Source organism: Papio anubis, chromosome 3 (genome assembly GCF_008728515.1).
Source record: "Papio anubis isolate 15944 chromosome 3, Panubis1.0, whole genome shotgun sequence".
Taxonomy (NCBI): domain Eukaryota; kingdom Metazoa; phylum Chordata; class Mammalia; order Primates; family Cercopithecidae; genus Papio; species Papio anubis.
The window spans coordinates 132,586,446-132,605,409 of record NC_044978.1 but is presented as its reverse complement, the minus strand read 5'-3'; the positions used below and the strand labels follow the sequence as shown (position 1 = coordinate 132,605,409).

Sequence of the window (18,964 nt, the reverse complement as noted above, 5' to 3'; positions counted from 1 at the left end):
CTAGCAGCTCTCCAGGTCACGGTTCTCAATAAGCAAACACAGAAAACAAGTTCATTCTCTTCTTCCCACTCATTAAAAACCAACCCAAATCGTATCCGTATTTAGAACACACCTACCAATGAAAAAGTTAAATGAAGAGAGGGAGGCACCCACCCACATAATCTTTCCATTCAAAGAGGCACTATTCCAAGCTGCTATGGAGTTTATAATTAACAGACAAGCTTAACCAACAACAGAAATTTCTGGAATCTCTTGTAATTTACACTAGAGTCTGCCTTATTCCAAATTTAGATCACAAGCATGGGCTGGATTCTGAGGCTGAATCCCAAAGCCTTCTTGGCACACCTCTAGCTTGGGTTTCTTGCAGTCACTCAGCCCTGCTGGGGAGGGCGTCTGCAGGATGACTGAGGGCCAACTGACCCAGTATGCAGACAGACGCAGAGCAGCTGCTTTGCCAGAGCTCACTCACATCCAGAGGCCCAGCAACACCTACCATTAGCTCCCTGGAGCTGCATCAGGAGGCTGTGCTGGAGAAATGTCTGGTTGCACTCAGATATATTCATTATGATGCCTTCTACAGATCTTTGCTATCACTGTTCTGTGAGGTTTTTGCTTCCTTTCCCACCTGCTACCCCAGGGTGAACCCTCTCACCCAGGTTCCAAGACCAAGGTGTGCAGTGAGGCGTATCTGAGCACCTGACTGCAGTGAGGCTGCCTGACAGAAGACCAAGCCACAGAGAAGACAGATAAAGAGGGTGGAAAGAGGGTGGCCATCACCGACTACTGTCATGGGCATATGAACCAGAGCAACTCTATCTTAAACAGGAGCTGGGTAAAACGAGGCTGAAACCTACTAGGCTGTATTCTCAGATGGGTAAGGCATTCTTTTTTTTTTTTTTTTTGAGATGGAATTTCACTCTGTCCCCCAGGATGGAGTACAGTGGTGTGACCTCAGCTCACTGCAACCTCTGCCTCCCAGGTTCAAGCGATTCTCCTCCCTCAGCCTCCTGAGTAACTGGGATTACAGGCACACGCCACTATGCCCGGCTAATTTTTGTACTTTCAGTAGAGATGGGTTTCACCATGTTGGTCAGGCTGGTCTCGGACTCCTGACCTCGTGATCCACCCGGCTTGGCCTCCCAAAGTGTGGGGATTACAGGCGTGAGCCACTGCATCTGGCCCAGGTAAGGCATTCCAAGTCACAGGACGAGATAGGAGGTCAGCACAAAATACAGGTCATAAAGACCTCCTGACAAAACAGGTTACAGTAGAGGAGCCAGCCAAAAACCCCACTAAAACCAAAATGGCCACAAGAGTGAGCTCTGGTTGTCCTCATTGCTACACTCCCACCAGGGCATGACAGTTTACAAATGCCATGGCAACATCAGGAAGTTACCCTATATGGTCTAAAAAGGGGAAGCACGAATAATCCACACCTTGTTTAGCATATCATCAAGAAATAACCATAAAAATGCGCAATCAGCAGCCCTCAGGGCTCTGTCTATGGAGTAGCCATTCTTTTATTCCTTTACTTTCTTAATAAACTTGCTTTCATTTTGCACTGCGGATTCGCCCTGAAGTCTTTCTTGAGAGATCCAAGAACCCTCTCTTGGGGTGTGGATCAGAACCTCTTTCCTGTAACGTATTTCTGTCTGTAGCACTCCTAGCAGTTGTGTTGTGTCTTTTTTATCATGTGAATCCACTTCATCAAGAACTATCAGATTAGAACAGGAAGTCTACTCCTTTTACAGGAAAGGGAACTGTGACTCAGAAATAGGAAGAAACTTGCCCAGGGCCACACAACTATTTCCTGTTAGATAAAAAAACTAGATCCCAGTTCTCAAACTCCCAGCTTAGGCTTCTTTCCCTGTACCTCCAGAGACAGTATCAGCCTTTACACAGGATGGTAAAACTGCACGGTAGCATAATTTCTGAGGCATGACATAAAACTGCCAGACACTGCATTCAATATTCACACAGATTACTCTACCTATGAAAGAATATTTTAATCCCCATTTTTACTTATTTATTTATTTTGGGGTTTTTTGTTATTGTTGCTTTTTGTTTTATTTTGAGACAGAGTCTTGCTCTGTTGCCCAGGCTGGAGTGCAATTATGCAATCACAGCGCACCGCAGTTTCAGTCTCCAGGGCTCAAGCGACCTTCCAATCTCAACCTCCCAAGTAGCAGGAACAACAGGTACACATGCCCAGTTAATTTTTTTTTTTTTTCGTATCTCTATGTTGCCCAGACTGGTCCCCAACTCCTTGGCAAGCAATCCTCTGGCCTTGGCCTCCTAAAGTGATGGGATTACAGGTGTGTGCCACCACGCCCAGACTATAATCCCCATTTTAGATTACAGATGTAATGCCTCCATTGGTTTTATCTGATTTCAAACTTCACCATAATCTTGCTGTCTCTATGGGAGGACTAGAAAGATCTCTTCCCAGTTCCCAAAATACTCCCTTCAAAGGCTGGCTAGGGTGGTACAAGTCCTTCAAAGATCACTGGAGTGAAGTTCCTAAACCCTGGCTGAATGTAGACATTCCCATAGGAAAGAGCATACTGTTGGGCCGTGACCTGCCATTAATCCCTCCGAATGCATTACTTGTTAGATGCTGGCTCTAGCCTAGGGAAACAGAGGACACATTTAGGAGCTTAATGTGAGATACCAGTGAGTTTTAACAGGAGGAAAAGAAAGAAGACTTGGTTTTTAATCTGTGCCAGTATGAAGAACCATTTGTAAAAGTCAAGCTTCTTCCTGCCCTCTCCATGGTATTTGTATATGATACCTTTGTATTCTATTAATTGGTAAAATACATAATAAATAGGATTTACTAATTTCTGAATTAGCGGCATTTTCAACTGAATTTTCGTTTTAGTAAACAACAGAATCATTTGAAAACCTACAGTATTGAGTGCACTGTACATGGAAGGGTGTTCGTCTGTAGATGACTCTACAAACCCCTTCCTTGAAATCCCAAGATTTCAGGGTCCACAAGTTAAGAAACCCCTGGCTAGAACATGGGACATTGCCCCCAGATGAGCAGGCCTGGTGCATGTCTCATAGCAGGCTTCCTGAAGGAACCTGGTGGCAAAGAATGAGGAAGTGGAAGCCCATCAACCACACTCCACATCCTTCACAATTGTGCCTAAGCCCCACAGCCCTCTTTCCAATGGGCGACATAAAAATTAACGATTATAAATTTACACTGACATTTGGGCAGGGAAACTATGGAACACTGTCACTTACTATAAGGGAATAATACATGTGAGAGAAGAGGAAGACGGTGTCACAGAAAAAAATCAATTCATATTGATGCCAAATAAAAGGGTAAAATCATCTCGATAAAACTGCAAGTTATTCTTTAATGAAGCTTCAGTGTCTGGAATGATCTGTATTGAATGAAAAGGACAGCAGGTAACAGAAAAAGGAGCAAACACCTATGCTAGTGTGACAAATATGTGGTCACAATTTAAGACCCTATCTTAAAATTTCTCACCAAAAGAAGACTCATTTACACATCATCACTACTAAGAGGATCTTATAAATCCATGATACACATATACTGAAAGTCATACTTAGATTCTTTAAAAGTAAAAATAGGGCCAGGAATGGTGGCTCACACCTGTAATCCCAGCACTTTGGGAGGCCAAGGCAGGCAGATTGCTTGAGCTCAAGAGTTTGAGACCAGCCTGGACAACATGGCAAAACTCCATCTCTACTAAAACAAAAATTTAAAAATTAGCAGGTGTGTTGGCACATGCCTGTAGTTCTAGCTAATCAGGAGACTAAGAATGGGAGGATATCTGCAGCCCAGGAGGCGGAGGTTGCAGTGACTCAAGATGGTACCACTGCACTCCAGCCTGATTCTGTCTCAAAAAAAAATGTAAAAATAGGAGGAAAAAAATAAAATCAACAAACTTAAAATATGTGCAGCACTTGTTACAAATCAATTAAAAGCACTGAAATTTAAGGAAACGAATTAGCCCCCTACCTTTCCAGCTTATCCTCTTCTATTACCCGCTCTTACCAGTCTCACCACACTACTCAACATGCCCTGAACAAGTATTGCACCTTTATATCCACATCACTGGGTAACAGGTGTGCAATAACCTGAGTGATGCTGCCACATTCATTCATACACCCAAGTGCACATTCATGCACACACACACACACAACAAAGTTCTACTCAATGCCCAAAGACAGAACCAATCTCCCCTTCCCTACACCTCTGGTGTATTCTTCAACTTACATAATACAGACTTGCATGACAGCATTTGCCATGGGGATCACTGCAGCCACATCATCACCATATCTCATTCATCCCTCCACTCATAACACCAATCACATTGCTTAGCACAAAACATATAATCAAAGCATGTTGCAGAAACAAAGGAATGAATATAGGTAATCAGGAAGTAAAGCTGCTGATAGTGATTGTGTGAGGATTACCTGATCAAAAACTGTCATAATTCTCAGCATTAAATTACTGGGGGACATGGTTTGGCTGTGTCCCCAGCCAAATCTCATCTTGAATTCCCACGTGTTACAGGAAGGACCCAGTGGGAGGTAAGTGAATCATGGGGGCAGGTCTTTCCTGTGCTGTTCTCATGATAGTGAATGAGTCTCATGAGATCCGATGGTTTTAAAAATGGGAGTCTCCCAGCACAAGGTCTCTTCTCTTGTCTGCTGCCATGTGAAATATGCCTTTTACCTTCTGCCATGATTGTGAGGCCTCCCCAGCCACATGGAACTGTAAATCCAATAAACCTCTTTCTTTTGTAAACTGCCCAGTCTTGGGTTTGTCTTATCAGCGTGTGAAAACCAACTAATACAATGGGCAAAATCTATTTTATTCTAACCCTGAACTAACTAGTCATCCTCCCCTCCCCGGGTAACTGACATTACATAAGTTCTCTAATAAGATGAAAAATAAAAAGTCTTGTGGTGGCGCATGCCTGTAATCCCTGCTAGTCAGGTGGCTGAGGCATGAAAATCACCTGAACCTGGGAGATGGAGGTTGCAGTGAGCCAAGATCTGGCCACTGCACTCAACCCTAGGTGACAGAGCAAGACCCTATCTCAAAAAAAAAAAAAAAAAAAGAAAAGTCTGTTTTTCCATCCAAAGGCTTGAATTAGACACAAGGGTTCCAAACAGGAGGGAATCCCTGCACTGTTCAAAAGAGCTTCCCTGAAACCTAACACTTGGTGGAGAAAGGTCCAACCAGGCCCTCTGCCATTGTGTCCTCCAACTTTCCATTCTCACCAATAATCAAGACAGACAAGGTGCACTCACCTGGCTTGTTTCCTTCCCTCTCATGGCCCAGCTGCCCCTTGGTGTTCAAACCACATGTGTAAACTTCCCCATCTTCCAGCAGGAACACAGAGTGGTTTCCCCCACAGGCCACCTCCTTGACACTTCTGTCAGATATGAACCCACACACCTGGGGCTCAGCCACAATTCCCTGCAGGTTGGTGCTGATACCAGGTTGGCCCAGAGACCAATATCCCCAACATAACATTGTTCTTATCTTTCAGGGAATCATGTAGCCTAGGAGAGAGTTAAAAAAAAATTATTTTTAATTAAAAAGAAATAGGTCATAGAAAATCAAGTAATGAATGTAACCAATTTAAAAAATAACCCTCCCCTTAATATTCTTCAGATATCTTACATCTCAAAATAAAACATATTAATACTGTTGAAAGCAGTTATGTTAAAATGATGCTACTTTGTATTTTAATAAGAGTTTAAAAAACAGTTTAAATAAATTGTGTTTGTTTAAATGAACGAGTGAACAGACAGAATATGGTTTTCAGATCACTGCTAAAGAATCCTGAGTACTGGAGATGAGCTGAAACAATCTTGGCAAACCATTAAGTTAGTAACAGTTTTGAAAACACTCTCAAGACTTCACCTTATCCTTTCTCAATGCTTCATTCCTTTGAATTTTCTGCTTATTTTAATGTTTTAAAAAATTTTGAACCAATTAACTCCTTTACATACCCTAATATTAGATTGGTTAGTAGGATTTCACCACTTGAAGTGAAGATGAAAAATGGAAGAAAAAAAAAAAATGTTATCTTCTCTGCCATTCCCTTTTACCCTTGGTTCCAGATCTGAGTCAAGCCTCACTTCCTACCTGAGAGACTCTGGGATTGTTACAGTGACAGTCAGCCTGCATCCCTCTGACATGTCTACTATACTGCCTAACTGGTAGCTTTCTCTTTATATCTTTATAACTTAACTCCCCAAAAAAGATTTTAATCTCCTTCAACAGAGACCACAGTATAACACAGACCTCTTCTATTTAGCAGGTAATCAACTTCTGCCTGATTACTGACACTAGCCTAAAGTTTCATTACCTTTTAACAATTAATGTTTCCCTTTCATACAAACAAACAAAAAATCTCATCTCTCGCTACCAATTCACACCACAAGGATGGCCAGGTAACAACAAGTGTTGGCAATAATGTGGGGCTGTTAGAACCACCCTACACTGGCTTGTAAAAATGTCTGGCAGTTCCTGAAAAGAATAAACATAAAGATACCATATGATCCAGCAATTTCATCCTAGTTATAAACCCAAGAGAACTGCAAGACTACGTCCACACAAAAACTTATAAAGGAATGTCCACAACAGCGTTATACACAGTATCAAAAGGAAATAACCAAAATGTTCATCAACTGGTGAATGGTTAAATAAAACATGGTATATCTATACAATGGGATATTATTTGGCTGCACTATGGATGAACAGTGAATATATTATGCTAAGAAAAAGAAGCAAGTCACAAAAGTCCACAAATTATATGATTCTGTTTACATGAAATGTATAGAACAGGCAATAGAAAATAGACTAGAAAATAGACTAGGACTGGAGGGAAAGAGGAGAATTGAGAGTGACTGTACCTGTCCTTTTGGAAGGTGGCAAAATGTTCTAAATTTAGGTTGTGGTGATGGTTTTAAAGCATGGTAAATATACTAAAAACCCCTAAATGTTATACTTTAAATAGGTAAATTTTAGGCCAGGCGTGGTGGCTCATGCCTGTAATCCCAGCACTTTGGGAGGCCAAGACGGGCGGATGACCTGAGGTTGGGAGTTCCAGACCAGCCTGACCAACATGGAGAGACCCTGTTTCTACTAAAAATACAAAATCAGCCAGGCATGGTGGCACATGCCTGTAATTCCAGCTACTCAGGAGGCTGAGGCAGGAGAATTGCTTGAACCCAGGAGGCAGAAGTTGCAGTGAGCTGAGGTCGTGCCATTGCACTTCAGCCTGGGCAACAAGAGCAAAATTCTGTCTCAAAAAAAAAAAAAAAGTAAATTTTATGGTATGTGAATTATATCTCAACAAAGATTTTTTAATTGTCTTTAAACCTCCTTTCTCTTGCTACATGTCTACTGCCTCTGCGGGTCCACATCAGCCGATAAGGCTTTCTTGAGTTTAATTGTGAGAATTGTCATTACCAACATAATAGCCACAAAAGTATTTTTTCTACAACAGAAAGGAGGAGGGAACAACCCCTAGAGTTTAATATGGGAGAGGTATCAATTATTTCAATATTTTATTTTTGCTTACAAAGACATAAGAGGGGAAGTTTTATCTAATGCTTTGATCAGAAATGAAATATTGTAACTTCAAAAGTTCTGACTACTGGTAAAGTTGGAAATCTTAAGTGGATGGATCTTCTGTTTAGGAAAATACTTCATGCACCTCTCTGGTTTTGAAAGAAAGGTCCAAGATTTAGAGACGAAAGGAGATGGGGGAAATCCCAAGCATGCCTTATAAAATAGTAGCTGCTCCTATTTAAGATATCAAATTAACAGGGTGCGATTGGCTAGTCATGGTGGCTCACGCCTGTAATCCCAACACTTTGGGAGGCCAAGGCAGATGGATCACCTGAGGTCAGGAGTTCGAGATCAGCCTGACCAACATGGTGAAACCCCATCTTTACTAAAAATACAAAAATTAGTCGGGCGTGGTGGCAGGCACCTATAATCCTAGCTACTCGGAAGGCTGAAGCACGAGAATCACTTGAACCCAGGAGGGAGAGGTTGCAGTGAGCCAAGATGGCGCCATTGCACTCCAGCCTGGGCAACAAGAGTGAAACTCCACCTCAAAAAAAAAAAAAAAAAAAAAAAAGACAAAAAAGAGAAAGCGATTGAAGCCTATAATATGGCTGCAAGTCTGGAACCTGGCCAGTAAACAGTAGATTCTCTGTGGCAGAGAACAGCAGATGGATTTTGAGAACAGTGGTGTCTAACACTCAGTTTGAAGTTGTTGCCTGTTCTGTAACTACTTTTGAGAATCCCAAACCTTCTATCAAAGTTAAGACACAATAGCCTTACAATAACTGTATTTTGCCAAGCATGAATAAAAAGAACCTTGAAAATAAGCCCTCAGTACCCCTCCAGAAGACTGACAACTAAGCAAGAGTTTTGGATGAGCCATAAGAGAACCTAAATGCTCTTCTTCCCCTTGGAAATTCTTAGAAATTTGAGGAAGACACTAAATCTCTAATCAGTATCACCTTGGGCTTGAATCACTTTATCTGGATATTAAAGAAAATAGTGACCAGGCACAGGGGCTCACATCTGTGATCCCAACACTTTGGGAGGCCAAGGTGAGAGGACAGCTTAAGCCAGGAGTTTGAAACCAGCCTGGGCAACACAGTGAGACCTTATCTCTACCAAAAAATAAATAAAATCAGCCAAGTGTGGTAGCACACACCTGTAGTCCCAGCTACCTGGGGGGCTGGGATGAGAGGATCATTCGAGCCTAGGAGGTCAAGGCTTCAGTGAGCCGTGATTGCACCACCGCACTCCAGCCTGAGCAATAGAGCGAGACCCATCTTAAAAACAAACAAGTAATGCAAAAGATTGGTCTTAAGGACATTCAGATTACATTTCAGTTTCCAAATATACTTTCTTTTTTTTTTTTTTTTTTTGAGACCAAGTCTCACTCTGTCTCCCAGGCTGGAGTGCAGTGGGACAATCTCAGCTCACTGCAATCTCTGCCTCACAGGTTCAAGCAATTCTCCTGCCTCAGCCTCTGAATTAGCTGAGATTACAGGCATGTGCCACCACACCCAGCTATTTTTTTGGCATTTTAGTAGAGACAGGGTTTCGCCATATTGGCCAGGCTGGTCTTGAACTCCTGACCTCAAGTAATCAGCCCACCTTGGCCTCCCAAAGTGCTGGGATTACAGGTGTAAGCCACCGAGCCCAGCTGGTTTCCAAATACACATTTTAATTATAATTCTGAATATTCTTTTCTAATCATACTTCTTAAACATGCTACTTTCTCCATACTGAGAATTACTGTTCTAGGTCCTACAGGTCAAAATATCAGGATTTCAAAACAAGATTGCAGACTTCAAAGGTGTCTTGCCTAATCTTTTCACTGGTACATTCATTTCATTGTAATGAAAAGGGGATGGATTCTAATGGAAATAGTGAAGACTTACTTTGAATTATAATACTAGGAGAACACATCAAAGCTGCATGTATCAGACAATCTACAGGAGAGAACTGTCAACATAGGAAGGAGACAGCTAATTGGCTATTCTGTGCAAAGTCAGCTTTTAAAATGACAAACTCCTTTCTCCCAAGGTAAAAGCATGCCCAAATGGTTACAAATTAAAGATTACAACACAGAGGAAGCTCATACTTTCAACCTCTCTTGACAACAATTACAGTACTTTGGCTTTAACTCAATGACCTTAATTTGTATATAACAATTTTAAAACTGCCTTATTGTAATCCTGAGGTATGCTTTGAACTCTTGAGGCTTTCAGGAAAGGCATGAAAAGGCCCAAAATAAAATATAAAACTGAATCTCAATTTGCTGTCTTAACCAGAAAGTTCTCTTCTTCCCAAGATTTGTATTCCTTGTCTAGACTCTACACTAAAAATGTATTAAGATTAAATGTTATTATTTGAGTTAACTACAAAGATTGTGGGGAGGGAAGTAGAAATAAAATGAAAAACTGGCAGGGTAGTGGTGGTGGTGGTTGGTGGTGGTCTAATGACACACATTTAAATAGACCAGCAAGCTCACATAATCTAGAAATAAGTTATTTTTCCCAACTTGCTCAACTGCTATTAACCACATCAATGGATTTTTTCATTTTTAGTATTTCATAAATTTGTCTTATCTCTCCTACCTGTCTAGTGTTCTTAAGTTCAATAAGGTTGTGATGTGCCTTACACAGAAAAAAAAAATGTGTATTAGGTAAGTTTCTTTCATGCATGAGTTACAGTGTTGGCTGTGAGTTCAATCTTAATGAATCAACAAGTGGGTACGTCCAAAAATGGAACAGGAAATCTGCAGATCTGTATGTGAGGCCTCCCCTGGAGACAGCTAAAGTAATATCCAGAGTGCATAATGAAGCTATAGATACGATGGAAAAGCAAGTAAATCTGTGGATTCATGAGAAGACAACCAATAAAAAGCAAAAATCACAGTAGATAGCACTGATTGGAGGCTGAAAGCCAAAAACACTGTCACATTACACAGGGTCAAGAAAATGTTAAACCTTTCTCAACTAGTGTTTTATTACCAAGAAATACTGTGTATAATTATTAGTAAGATATATTAAATAGGCTGTCTAGACAGAAACACACATAAAACAAGGCTATGCGTCAGTTGGCTGATAAAAATCTCTTGACCAGAGCCTGCAGGAACCTAACCCTTTATTTCCTCAGAAACAATGGCTCTGTATTCACTAATATGGTATTCACCATGACTTTACAGAACCTAACTATATATAGAGTATAACAAGTCCCTTCTTTGTTTACTTAAGCTTATTTATTTATGCTTGTTTGAATCAGGTTTCTTTCACTTGCAATAGAAAGAAACTCCTGACTGATAATATTAATAATGACATTATTAATAATAACAGCAGATAAGACCTAATTTGAGCTTACTCTGGATCTGGTACTTTTCTATATGCTTCACAGATGTTAGCTCATTTCTTCTTCTATGAGACAGGCACTGCCATTATCTCTAATCTACAGATGAAGAAAGTGAAACAAACAAAAAAAAGATGAAGTAAAGGAAAAGAAAGAGACACTATGCTATTCTGTAGAGTAAGGAGCTTAGAAAGTAGATAACCAAAAGGCCAGACTTCGCAATGTGTCTGCACCACTCTCCAGAGAAACAGGGACCCTGATCAGTCAATCTGGCTATGTGATCCAGTAAGTAATTATTTCCTAAAAGTGGATGGGTGGATCAGATTCCATAACAGTTGTTAAATTCACCCAACCAACTGCCTTGCTTAGCAAGCAACCCTAAATAACTTGGTTTATAGGGCAGATTCTACTACAGGGATACAATACTGTGACCAGGTAACCAAAGCATCTCAGTCTTACTAGGATTTTTAATTCTCATTATTAATTTGGTGTCCTGGGTCTATCAGCTTTTTGTAGTTAATCTGGCATGAGTCAGTCCTTGAAAGTCATCTGAGTTCCGGGTGCTTTGGCCAAGCACAATCCTGTGTAAACAGCCTGAAGTATGGCCTCATCCCTGACTGACTAGTAAAAACAATTTATGAAAAAAGATAATAAAAAGGACTACTGTTGAAAACTTCAAAAATTCTTCCCAACTGAGTTACAGTAATGGAATCTTCAATTTGTCAAATGAAAACTGCCTATCAAGAGAATTAAACAGCAACCACAAATAAGATGTATACCTGTGAATAAACTATCAATCATAATTATAAATATGGTCTGGGTCATCACAATGCTCTGCTGGAACTAAAGAAGAAGGCAACTAAAACCATCTAACTTTCAGGAGAGAAGTTCAACGCACTGGAGAGAAGCCAGCCACTAGCACAGCTTTCACTTCAAAGTACATTCCAGTTGGACCCCTAAATCTTATAGCTGCTGATGTTCATGACTTTAAAGGTCTAGTTTCAGCAACGGTCTACATCACTGGGCATTTTGATCTCCAAGGTCCTTACACCCATTTTTCCTCATTCACTCTGTTGCTTGCTCCTGGAAGAGCAGAATCTTTTATTTTCCTTCAAAATACATAATTATGATTCGCTGCAAAATATAGGACTACACTTCCCTCAGCACCTACACCAGCCCCACTTGGCTGCATTTCCTGCCTCTTATTTCCCCATGACAAAACAAAAGGACCACTTTTGAAGGACAACTTTCTCTCAATGTCAACCTGGTACTTTCCTGAGACCTTCTCATCTATTCTTGGTAAGAGATTCAAGATAATCTTAGCAGAGCTTAACAGTCAAAAGAACTAAAATCCAAGCCCTACATTAACCACATGTTAGCTGTGAAACCTGGGGAAAGATGTTTACCCACCTTAAGCTCCAAAATCAGGAGGTGGTGCTAGAGTGCTATGAGGATTAATGAGAAAATGCACGTAAAAAGGGCTTAGCATAGTGCCTGGCATGTAGTAATAAGTGACCAGTAAATGTCAGCTGCTTTAAGCAATATTACTCCTTCTCCTAGTGCTTTTCTTTGAGACCTCAGCAGACAGGACAATTCCCAAGAGGCTGGGGTTATGACTCCTGTCTTCCTCACTGCAATTAGCACTAGCTGCATTCTGCCAAATCTGCACTACAGCAAAGCAGCATCACCACCATCTGCCACAACTTTCATGAAAGGGATTTGAGGTTGATAGGAGGAAGTTTTTTTGTGTGCATTTGCTTTTAAATTCTGGAGAGGGCATGAGTGGAGGGCAGTGGGGAGATAAATCTCTTTTAACTAGCTCTAGTGAGTTGAATGCTAAAAGACAACCTTCAATTCCTAAACTTTGTCTTATAATAAGACTGTGCGACTATGCACACAGCAGCCTAACAACTCATTCTTATTCCTTTGTTTGAAAGGCACTGAGACCTAAATAACACTCAGGCAGGACTTCTAATCTCATTTAAAATAGGGATAAGCTTCCTTTCAAGTAAGCTTAGAAGCAATTACCTGAATGTTGTATATATGTAGAGGGTCTCTTTCAACAGCAGGAAAAGACAATGTCCAAAATCATCAGTGCTTGGCAGATACCCCCCAAATTCAGGCTTTAAATAAATTTAGGGCCAAAATTAAAATGCAGAATTAACTCTGGTAACAAAGAAGGTTCATTTTAATGACTTGCCTTATTATCAAAAATGTTCCTACCAAAGGGAGAAATGGCATAGAAGGCAAAGAGAAGTTTTCAACAACATGAATCTACTTCTTGCTGTTTTCTCTCTCCTCCACTTTAGCTGGACTTTGGTCCTCTGACCCCCTCAGCCAACACAGGAAACATTCCTACCCTTCCCCCGATCATCCCCTCAAAGGTGGTGCCTTCTTCACTACCTGGTGCTAGGCTTTGTGAAGCTGGAAGAATGACTTCTCTGCTGTCTGCTTAAGCTGTGGGCTGCCTTCAAAAGACACCAACCAGACTCGCAAGAATTGAAAACTCTAACAACACTAAGTCAAGGATATACAACAGCCAGGGCCCTCATAGACAGCTGGTGGGAATATAAACTGGCATAACCACTTGGCAAAACAAGTTGGCATTCTCTAGTGAAGAGGAAGATGTGGATACCTCCCCACACAGTAATTTCACTCCTGGGCATATGACCAGCATTGTCCAACTTATTAAGCATCTATGGTGCTCCTGTATTGTACTAATAAATGGAGATACAAAGATGAGTCAAATCTGGAAACTTAGAACTTTCTGCGATAATGGAAATGCTATATAATTGCACTGTCCACTATGGTAGCCAGTAGGTATCTGTGGCTATTGAGTACTTGAAATGTGACTAATACAAGTGAATAACTGAAATTTTAATATTTTATTTTAATAAATTTTAATGTTAGTAGCCCTAAGTGACTGTGACTATCTTACAGTCCAATGCAGTGAGAAACTCATGAACATATGCACCAAGATATATGTATAAGAATGTTCATTCCAGCATTATTTGAAATAGAAAAAAAGCAAAAAACAAATATCCATCAACAGATAACAGAAAACAGATACAGTGCGGCACATGCATAAAATAGAACACTGTAGAGCAGTAAAAAATAAACTCCATCTATAAGCATCATTGTAACTAAATCTTAAGAAGTGTTGAGTCACAGAAGAATTCAGAGTATGATGCATTTTTACAAAGTTCAAACACAACTATAACAAATATATTATTTGGAGATTAAGAATCATCAGTGGTAACAAAGCTATGAAGAAAAGCCAATCACAAACACAAAATACAGGGTAATGATTGTGGAGGCAGTAGGAATAGAGGGAACAATCTGGAAGGAGCACAAAGGGAGACATTTCAATAGCATGGCTGATGTTCTGCTTCTGTCCTTTTATTGTTGTTTCTTAACATATATGGCATGCATTATTTTATGCTTACAAACACTTCACAAAAGAAAAAAAAATGGAAAGCGCTATTGAGGCAGTCTGGCTGCTTCTCATACCTCCTCCACTAACACCCTGTCCATGCGCAGACTGGGAGTTTCTCCATGAAGGAATCAGGTTTTACTCATCTTTGTGCCTTCCATTCTCAGCAGAGTATAGGAGCACAGTAGAGGCTTGATAAATGTCTAGTGAACTGAACCCCATTCTTAGAAAACCAGAATTTCCACCATCTCAACTTGTTACCCCTTTTATTTTCCAGATAATTTTAAAGGTTCCCCACCCTGAGTAATAATAAAAACAGTTCACTTACACAGAAACACATGTCTCTGCTACCCACAAGTACTATTTCTAAATGGACTAAATGTCTAAAGAGGACAGAGTTGTATTAGCAAATTTACCATCTTATTAAAAGTCCATTTGGTCTAACCTCTAAGCAAGAGACTTACATTCCTAAATTCATTTTAATGGCAGCTAAGGCCTTCAGAGGCCAAGTAACTTTGGTCCTCTAAGAATTAAGTGCTTGAAGCAGAGACCAGACACCAGATATCCTACTTCTTGGGCTCACCTTGTTCTCTTCACTATGTTAGAGCAAGCAGGAAGGCACTGAGATTTGCTTAGGCCTCTCTCTAGGTAGCTATCTTAGCCTGAGTTGATGACAGTATTAAACAGGATAATGTATGTAAAGGACTCCATTAACAAGATGAAAAAACTGAGGTCCAGAAAAATTAAGTAACTCACCACAGGTCACACACTTGGCATTGGACTAGAAGCCAGAAATATTCCACACCCTGCGGTTCTGCAAGTTAAAGAAATAATAAATAACATTAGTATGGAACTCGGTTAAGTGTCTTCATGTTATTGTAAACAAAAAGACAGGAGTTAACCTCTGAAAATAAGTATATCTTTAAATTACTCAATCTTAAATATTCCCCATGCATTGTATCTCAAGACAGGAGTTTGGTTAAATACTAGTAAGATAACCTCTAACCAGTTATAAAGATATCAATCACCTCTAAAAGTGAACTAGAGATATAGATATCACCTTCTAAAAATTCCTGACATTTGATAGGGAGTAGTAAAAATAGAATTACTTTAAAATCTCTCATTTTTGTTAGAGAAAGTTTTGGAAAATAATTTAATTTTGTCTATTTTATTTTTCTATGTATCACACATAGCTGCTTGTTTTGCCACAACTGTTATGAAGACTGTCTCCTTTCATTTCTTTTTTTTTTTTTTTTTTTTTTTGAGATAGAGTCTGGCTCTTTCACCCAGGCTGGAGTGCATTGGCCACTCTGGGCTCACTACAACCTCCGCCTCCCAAGTTCAAGCAATTATCCTGCCTCAGCCTCCCAAGTAGCTGGAATTACAGGCACCTGCCACCACGCCCAGCTAATTTTTGTATTTTTAGTAGAGACGGGGTCTCACCATGTTGGTCAGGCTGGTCTCCAACTCCTGACCTCAAGTGATCCACCCGTCTCAAGCCTCCCAACGTGCTGGGATTACAGGGGTGAGCCACTGCACCCGGTCTTTCCCTTTCATTACCACATCCTCCATCATGCAAAATGAGAAGAGATCATCTCAGAGAGGTACCTAAAGTATCTCAAAAGAAAAAGTCCTGCATGATTTTAAGATATTTTTGTCAAGCACTTTAGGAGGCCCAGGTGGGTGGACAGCCTGAGTCCAGGAGTTGGAGATTGGCCTGGGCAACATGGCAAAATGTTTCGTCTTTTGGCGAAATCAAAAACTACAAAAAATTAGCTGAGCGTGGTGGTGCACGCCTGTGGTCCCAGCTGCTTGGGAGGCTAAGGTGGGGGCGGGTTCGCTTGAGCCTGGGAGGCGGAGGTTGCAGTGAGTCGAGATCGCACCACTGCACTCCAGCCTGTGCAACAGAGCGAGCCTCCCATCTTGGAAAAAAAAAAAAAAAGATATTGTCGTAACTTTATTTCTACCTCTCTATGCAGAAAATCCCATTCAATCTGGAGAATATTACTTTTATTTATAAAACTGAAGCATGACTATCTTGTGTCTCCAGTAGGGGTACTACTACTGTCATTAAGTATAAAAAAAGTTTTTAATTGGTCACGAAAATCTTAATAAATTTAAATTTGGTCCTCAGAATGAAATGCTATAACGAATGGCTTCAACCACACAATATGGAACATTCTGAAATCCCTGTTATTTTTTTCAAAAAGTGAACTCCAGCTAATGACTGAACAAGTAGAACTGGATGCTAGTGCTAATGTGCTAATTTTGTTTTTCATGCCAAAGAAGTTCTGTCAAAGAGGTTTCTAACCTGTCCTCCTTGTTTCCTGCATTATACTTTTTACAGAAAGTTCCTAACCTTGAAGGGGGTACAACCATGATGTAGAATATGTAATTCAACTATTTTGCTCTGGAATATGCAATGTACTTTGCTTTTCTGATTTATAAGGCTACTCCCTCCTCTCCCAGGGTAAAGGAAAGTACAAAAGGAGAGAGCTTCACAGTACTCTGCCGACTAAAACATGATACCCTCTCTATCACTGCATTTAAAACTCATTTTATTTTTTTATTTCTCTCAAGTCTGGAGTTGAAAAATCAGCTCACTTGATCTTATCAAATCATCAAATAAAAGGTTCTAGAAATAGCTTCCTATTTGTGGAAAGCGCCAGAAGACACATAAAAATGGAAGAGAGCTCTTGAATCGTCTTTCCCAAAGCATTCTGTGCGTGATGAATGCAAGCAAAATCCTGGAAGGCTTTTCTCTGAATTTAAGGTACTTCTTAATGGGGCTGATTTGAAAGCTAATGTAAAATGCAATCAGAAAGCAGCCAGAAACAGTGACACACCAACAGCAAAGTTCTAATACTTATTCCCTGGAGTTCACGCTGCATACACATATTCCGTGCACAGTCGCATTAAACACTGACTCTACAGGCTCACCTGTTTCAGATTACACATGCTCCTCTCGGTCTGGTTGTCCTGGTTTGCCCACTCCACACATTCACAAATGACTCAAGTCTCACCTGCCCCCGGCCGTCCCAGCTCCTGACACCCCCGCGCCGGTTCGCACCGACGTGTCGGCGCACACACACACACCCGTACACACGTGTCCGCACACACCCTCGCCCCCGGCCCCGCCCAGGAGGCGGACCCCGGAGAGGCGAGCCGGCCCGGCCTCCGCGAAGTGGGTGGTGCCGGGCCCCGCAGCCCTGCCGGCGCTGTCATCGCGGATGCCGTGCACCGCGTCCTCAGCGCAAACTCCTCGCGGCCGCCGAGGTTCCCCAAAATGCCAGGGCCTCGCCAGCTCCCATTTCAATTGAAAGCGTCCGCGCTCCTCACTGCACGGAGGTCCCTGGAACCCCAGAATTTAAATAAGGGCAGGGGTCAAGCATGGAGACTATCCTCCTTTTGACTTTCTGCGTCGCAATTCCTCCCGGGCGGCAGGGCGGCAGGGCGGCCGAGCGCGGGCGGGAGGCGCTCCCATTTTGAAGGCTTGTCTCGCCTTTCCCGGCGCGGGGCTCTCTGGCGGGAGGGCGAGCCCACTAGAACGCCAGGGAGGCGCACGCAGGGTCCTAAGGGCGCCGTGCCCCAACCTCCCCGCTCCCCAGCCCCAGGTCATCGCTGGAAGTGCCTGCAGCCGCTGCCGCCGGAGCCACGGGAGGAGCCGCAGCCGCCCCTCTGGGAGCCGCGCGCTGACGGCAGTGCCAGGCGGAACGCGGCCCCGGGCGACTGAAGCTCCGCCGTACCCTCCTCCCTGGAACCCCGGCCCCCGCCCTGCGCACCTCGGCAGCAGCCGAACCGCAGCTTGGGACTCCGACTGTCACAGCCCCTCTCGCCCGGCTCGGGGTTTCTCCGTTTTCGGCGTCACAATAATAAGGAAGTTTCCCCGCAAGCCTGCGGGCGGCGGAATGCGCTAGGTGAATGACTTCGCACCAGGCCAATGGGCGCCGCTCTGGGGAGGACCCGCACCAATGGCGGCCGCCGTGGCGCGGGCTGGAGGCGGGGCGGCGAGGTCCGAGGGCGGGAGGAGGGGAGAGGCCCAGGCCCCAGAGCCAGGCGCAGGCGGCCCGAGATGACAGGACTCTAGGGCCCGGCGCGGGGCAGCGGCACGGGTGTGTCAGCCGAGATCGGACTGCATGACATAGAGCGTTGGCGCTGAAAAAGATTGCTTTTCACTGGCGGGAAAGCGAACGGGACCGATCAGCGGTTGCCTTTTCAGGTTCTGGGCTCTGGTTTTTATTATTTATGCAGAGGTGACCGAAAGCCTTGGGCAGTGGGGGGAAGAAAGCTAGAGGGTGACAACTGAGGGAGAGTGCGCTAGTCTTCTGCTTTACTCCCCTTCGTAGGACTGTAGGAAGCGCGGCGCCGGCCGGCGGCGCTGCGCGGTGGGAGAGGCGGGGAAGGAGGTCCGCGGCAGCCGCTGGCGCCCTTCTGAAGAGGTGGGGATCGAAGACCGGCGCGGGGCTGCGGAAGAAAGGCGGGCTTGGGGGAGGCTGGAGGGTGGACGCGGGGGGAGCATAGCAAGAAGAGTCTCTGAGCACCAGTTCTTAAAATCTTGTAGTCTGAAAGACACCGATACCCAGTAACGGATTTTTTTAAAGTTTGTCCTCTTC

General features: G+C 42.7%; 1 protein-coding gene across 4 annotated transcripts in view; it reads right to left on the bottom strand.

Annotated features, from left to right (window-relative positions):
* Positions 1-18,280, bottom strand: part of HERC3 (HECT and RLD domain containing E3 ubiquitin protein ligase 3) — a 141,730-nt gene extending 123,450 nt beyond the window's left edge. For 3 of the 4 annotated variants that reach the window (XM_003898946.4, XM_021939104.1, XM_009207164.2), the window contains exons 1-3: positions 18,134-18,280; positions 15,108-15,165; positions 5,299-5,553 (exon numbers count right to left, since the gene is read on the bottom strand). In XM_003898946.4, the coding sequence (XP_003898995.1) occupies positions 5,299-5,524 (226 nt within the window). In that variant the 5' untranslated portion in view covers positions 5,525-5,553; positions 15,108-15,165; positions 18,134-18,280. Of the gene's footprint in view, positions 1-5,298; positions 5,554-15,107; positions 15,166-17,291; positions 17,474-18,133 lie in introns of those variants that run through there. The other variant, XM_021939102.2, reaches the window with a different exon arrangement.
* Between the last annotated feature and the right edge of the window lie 684 nt (positions 18,281-18,964).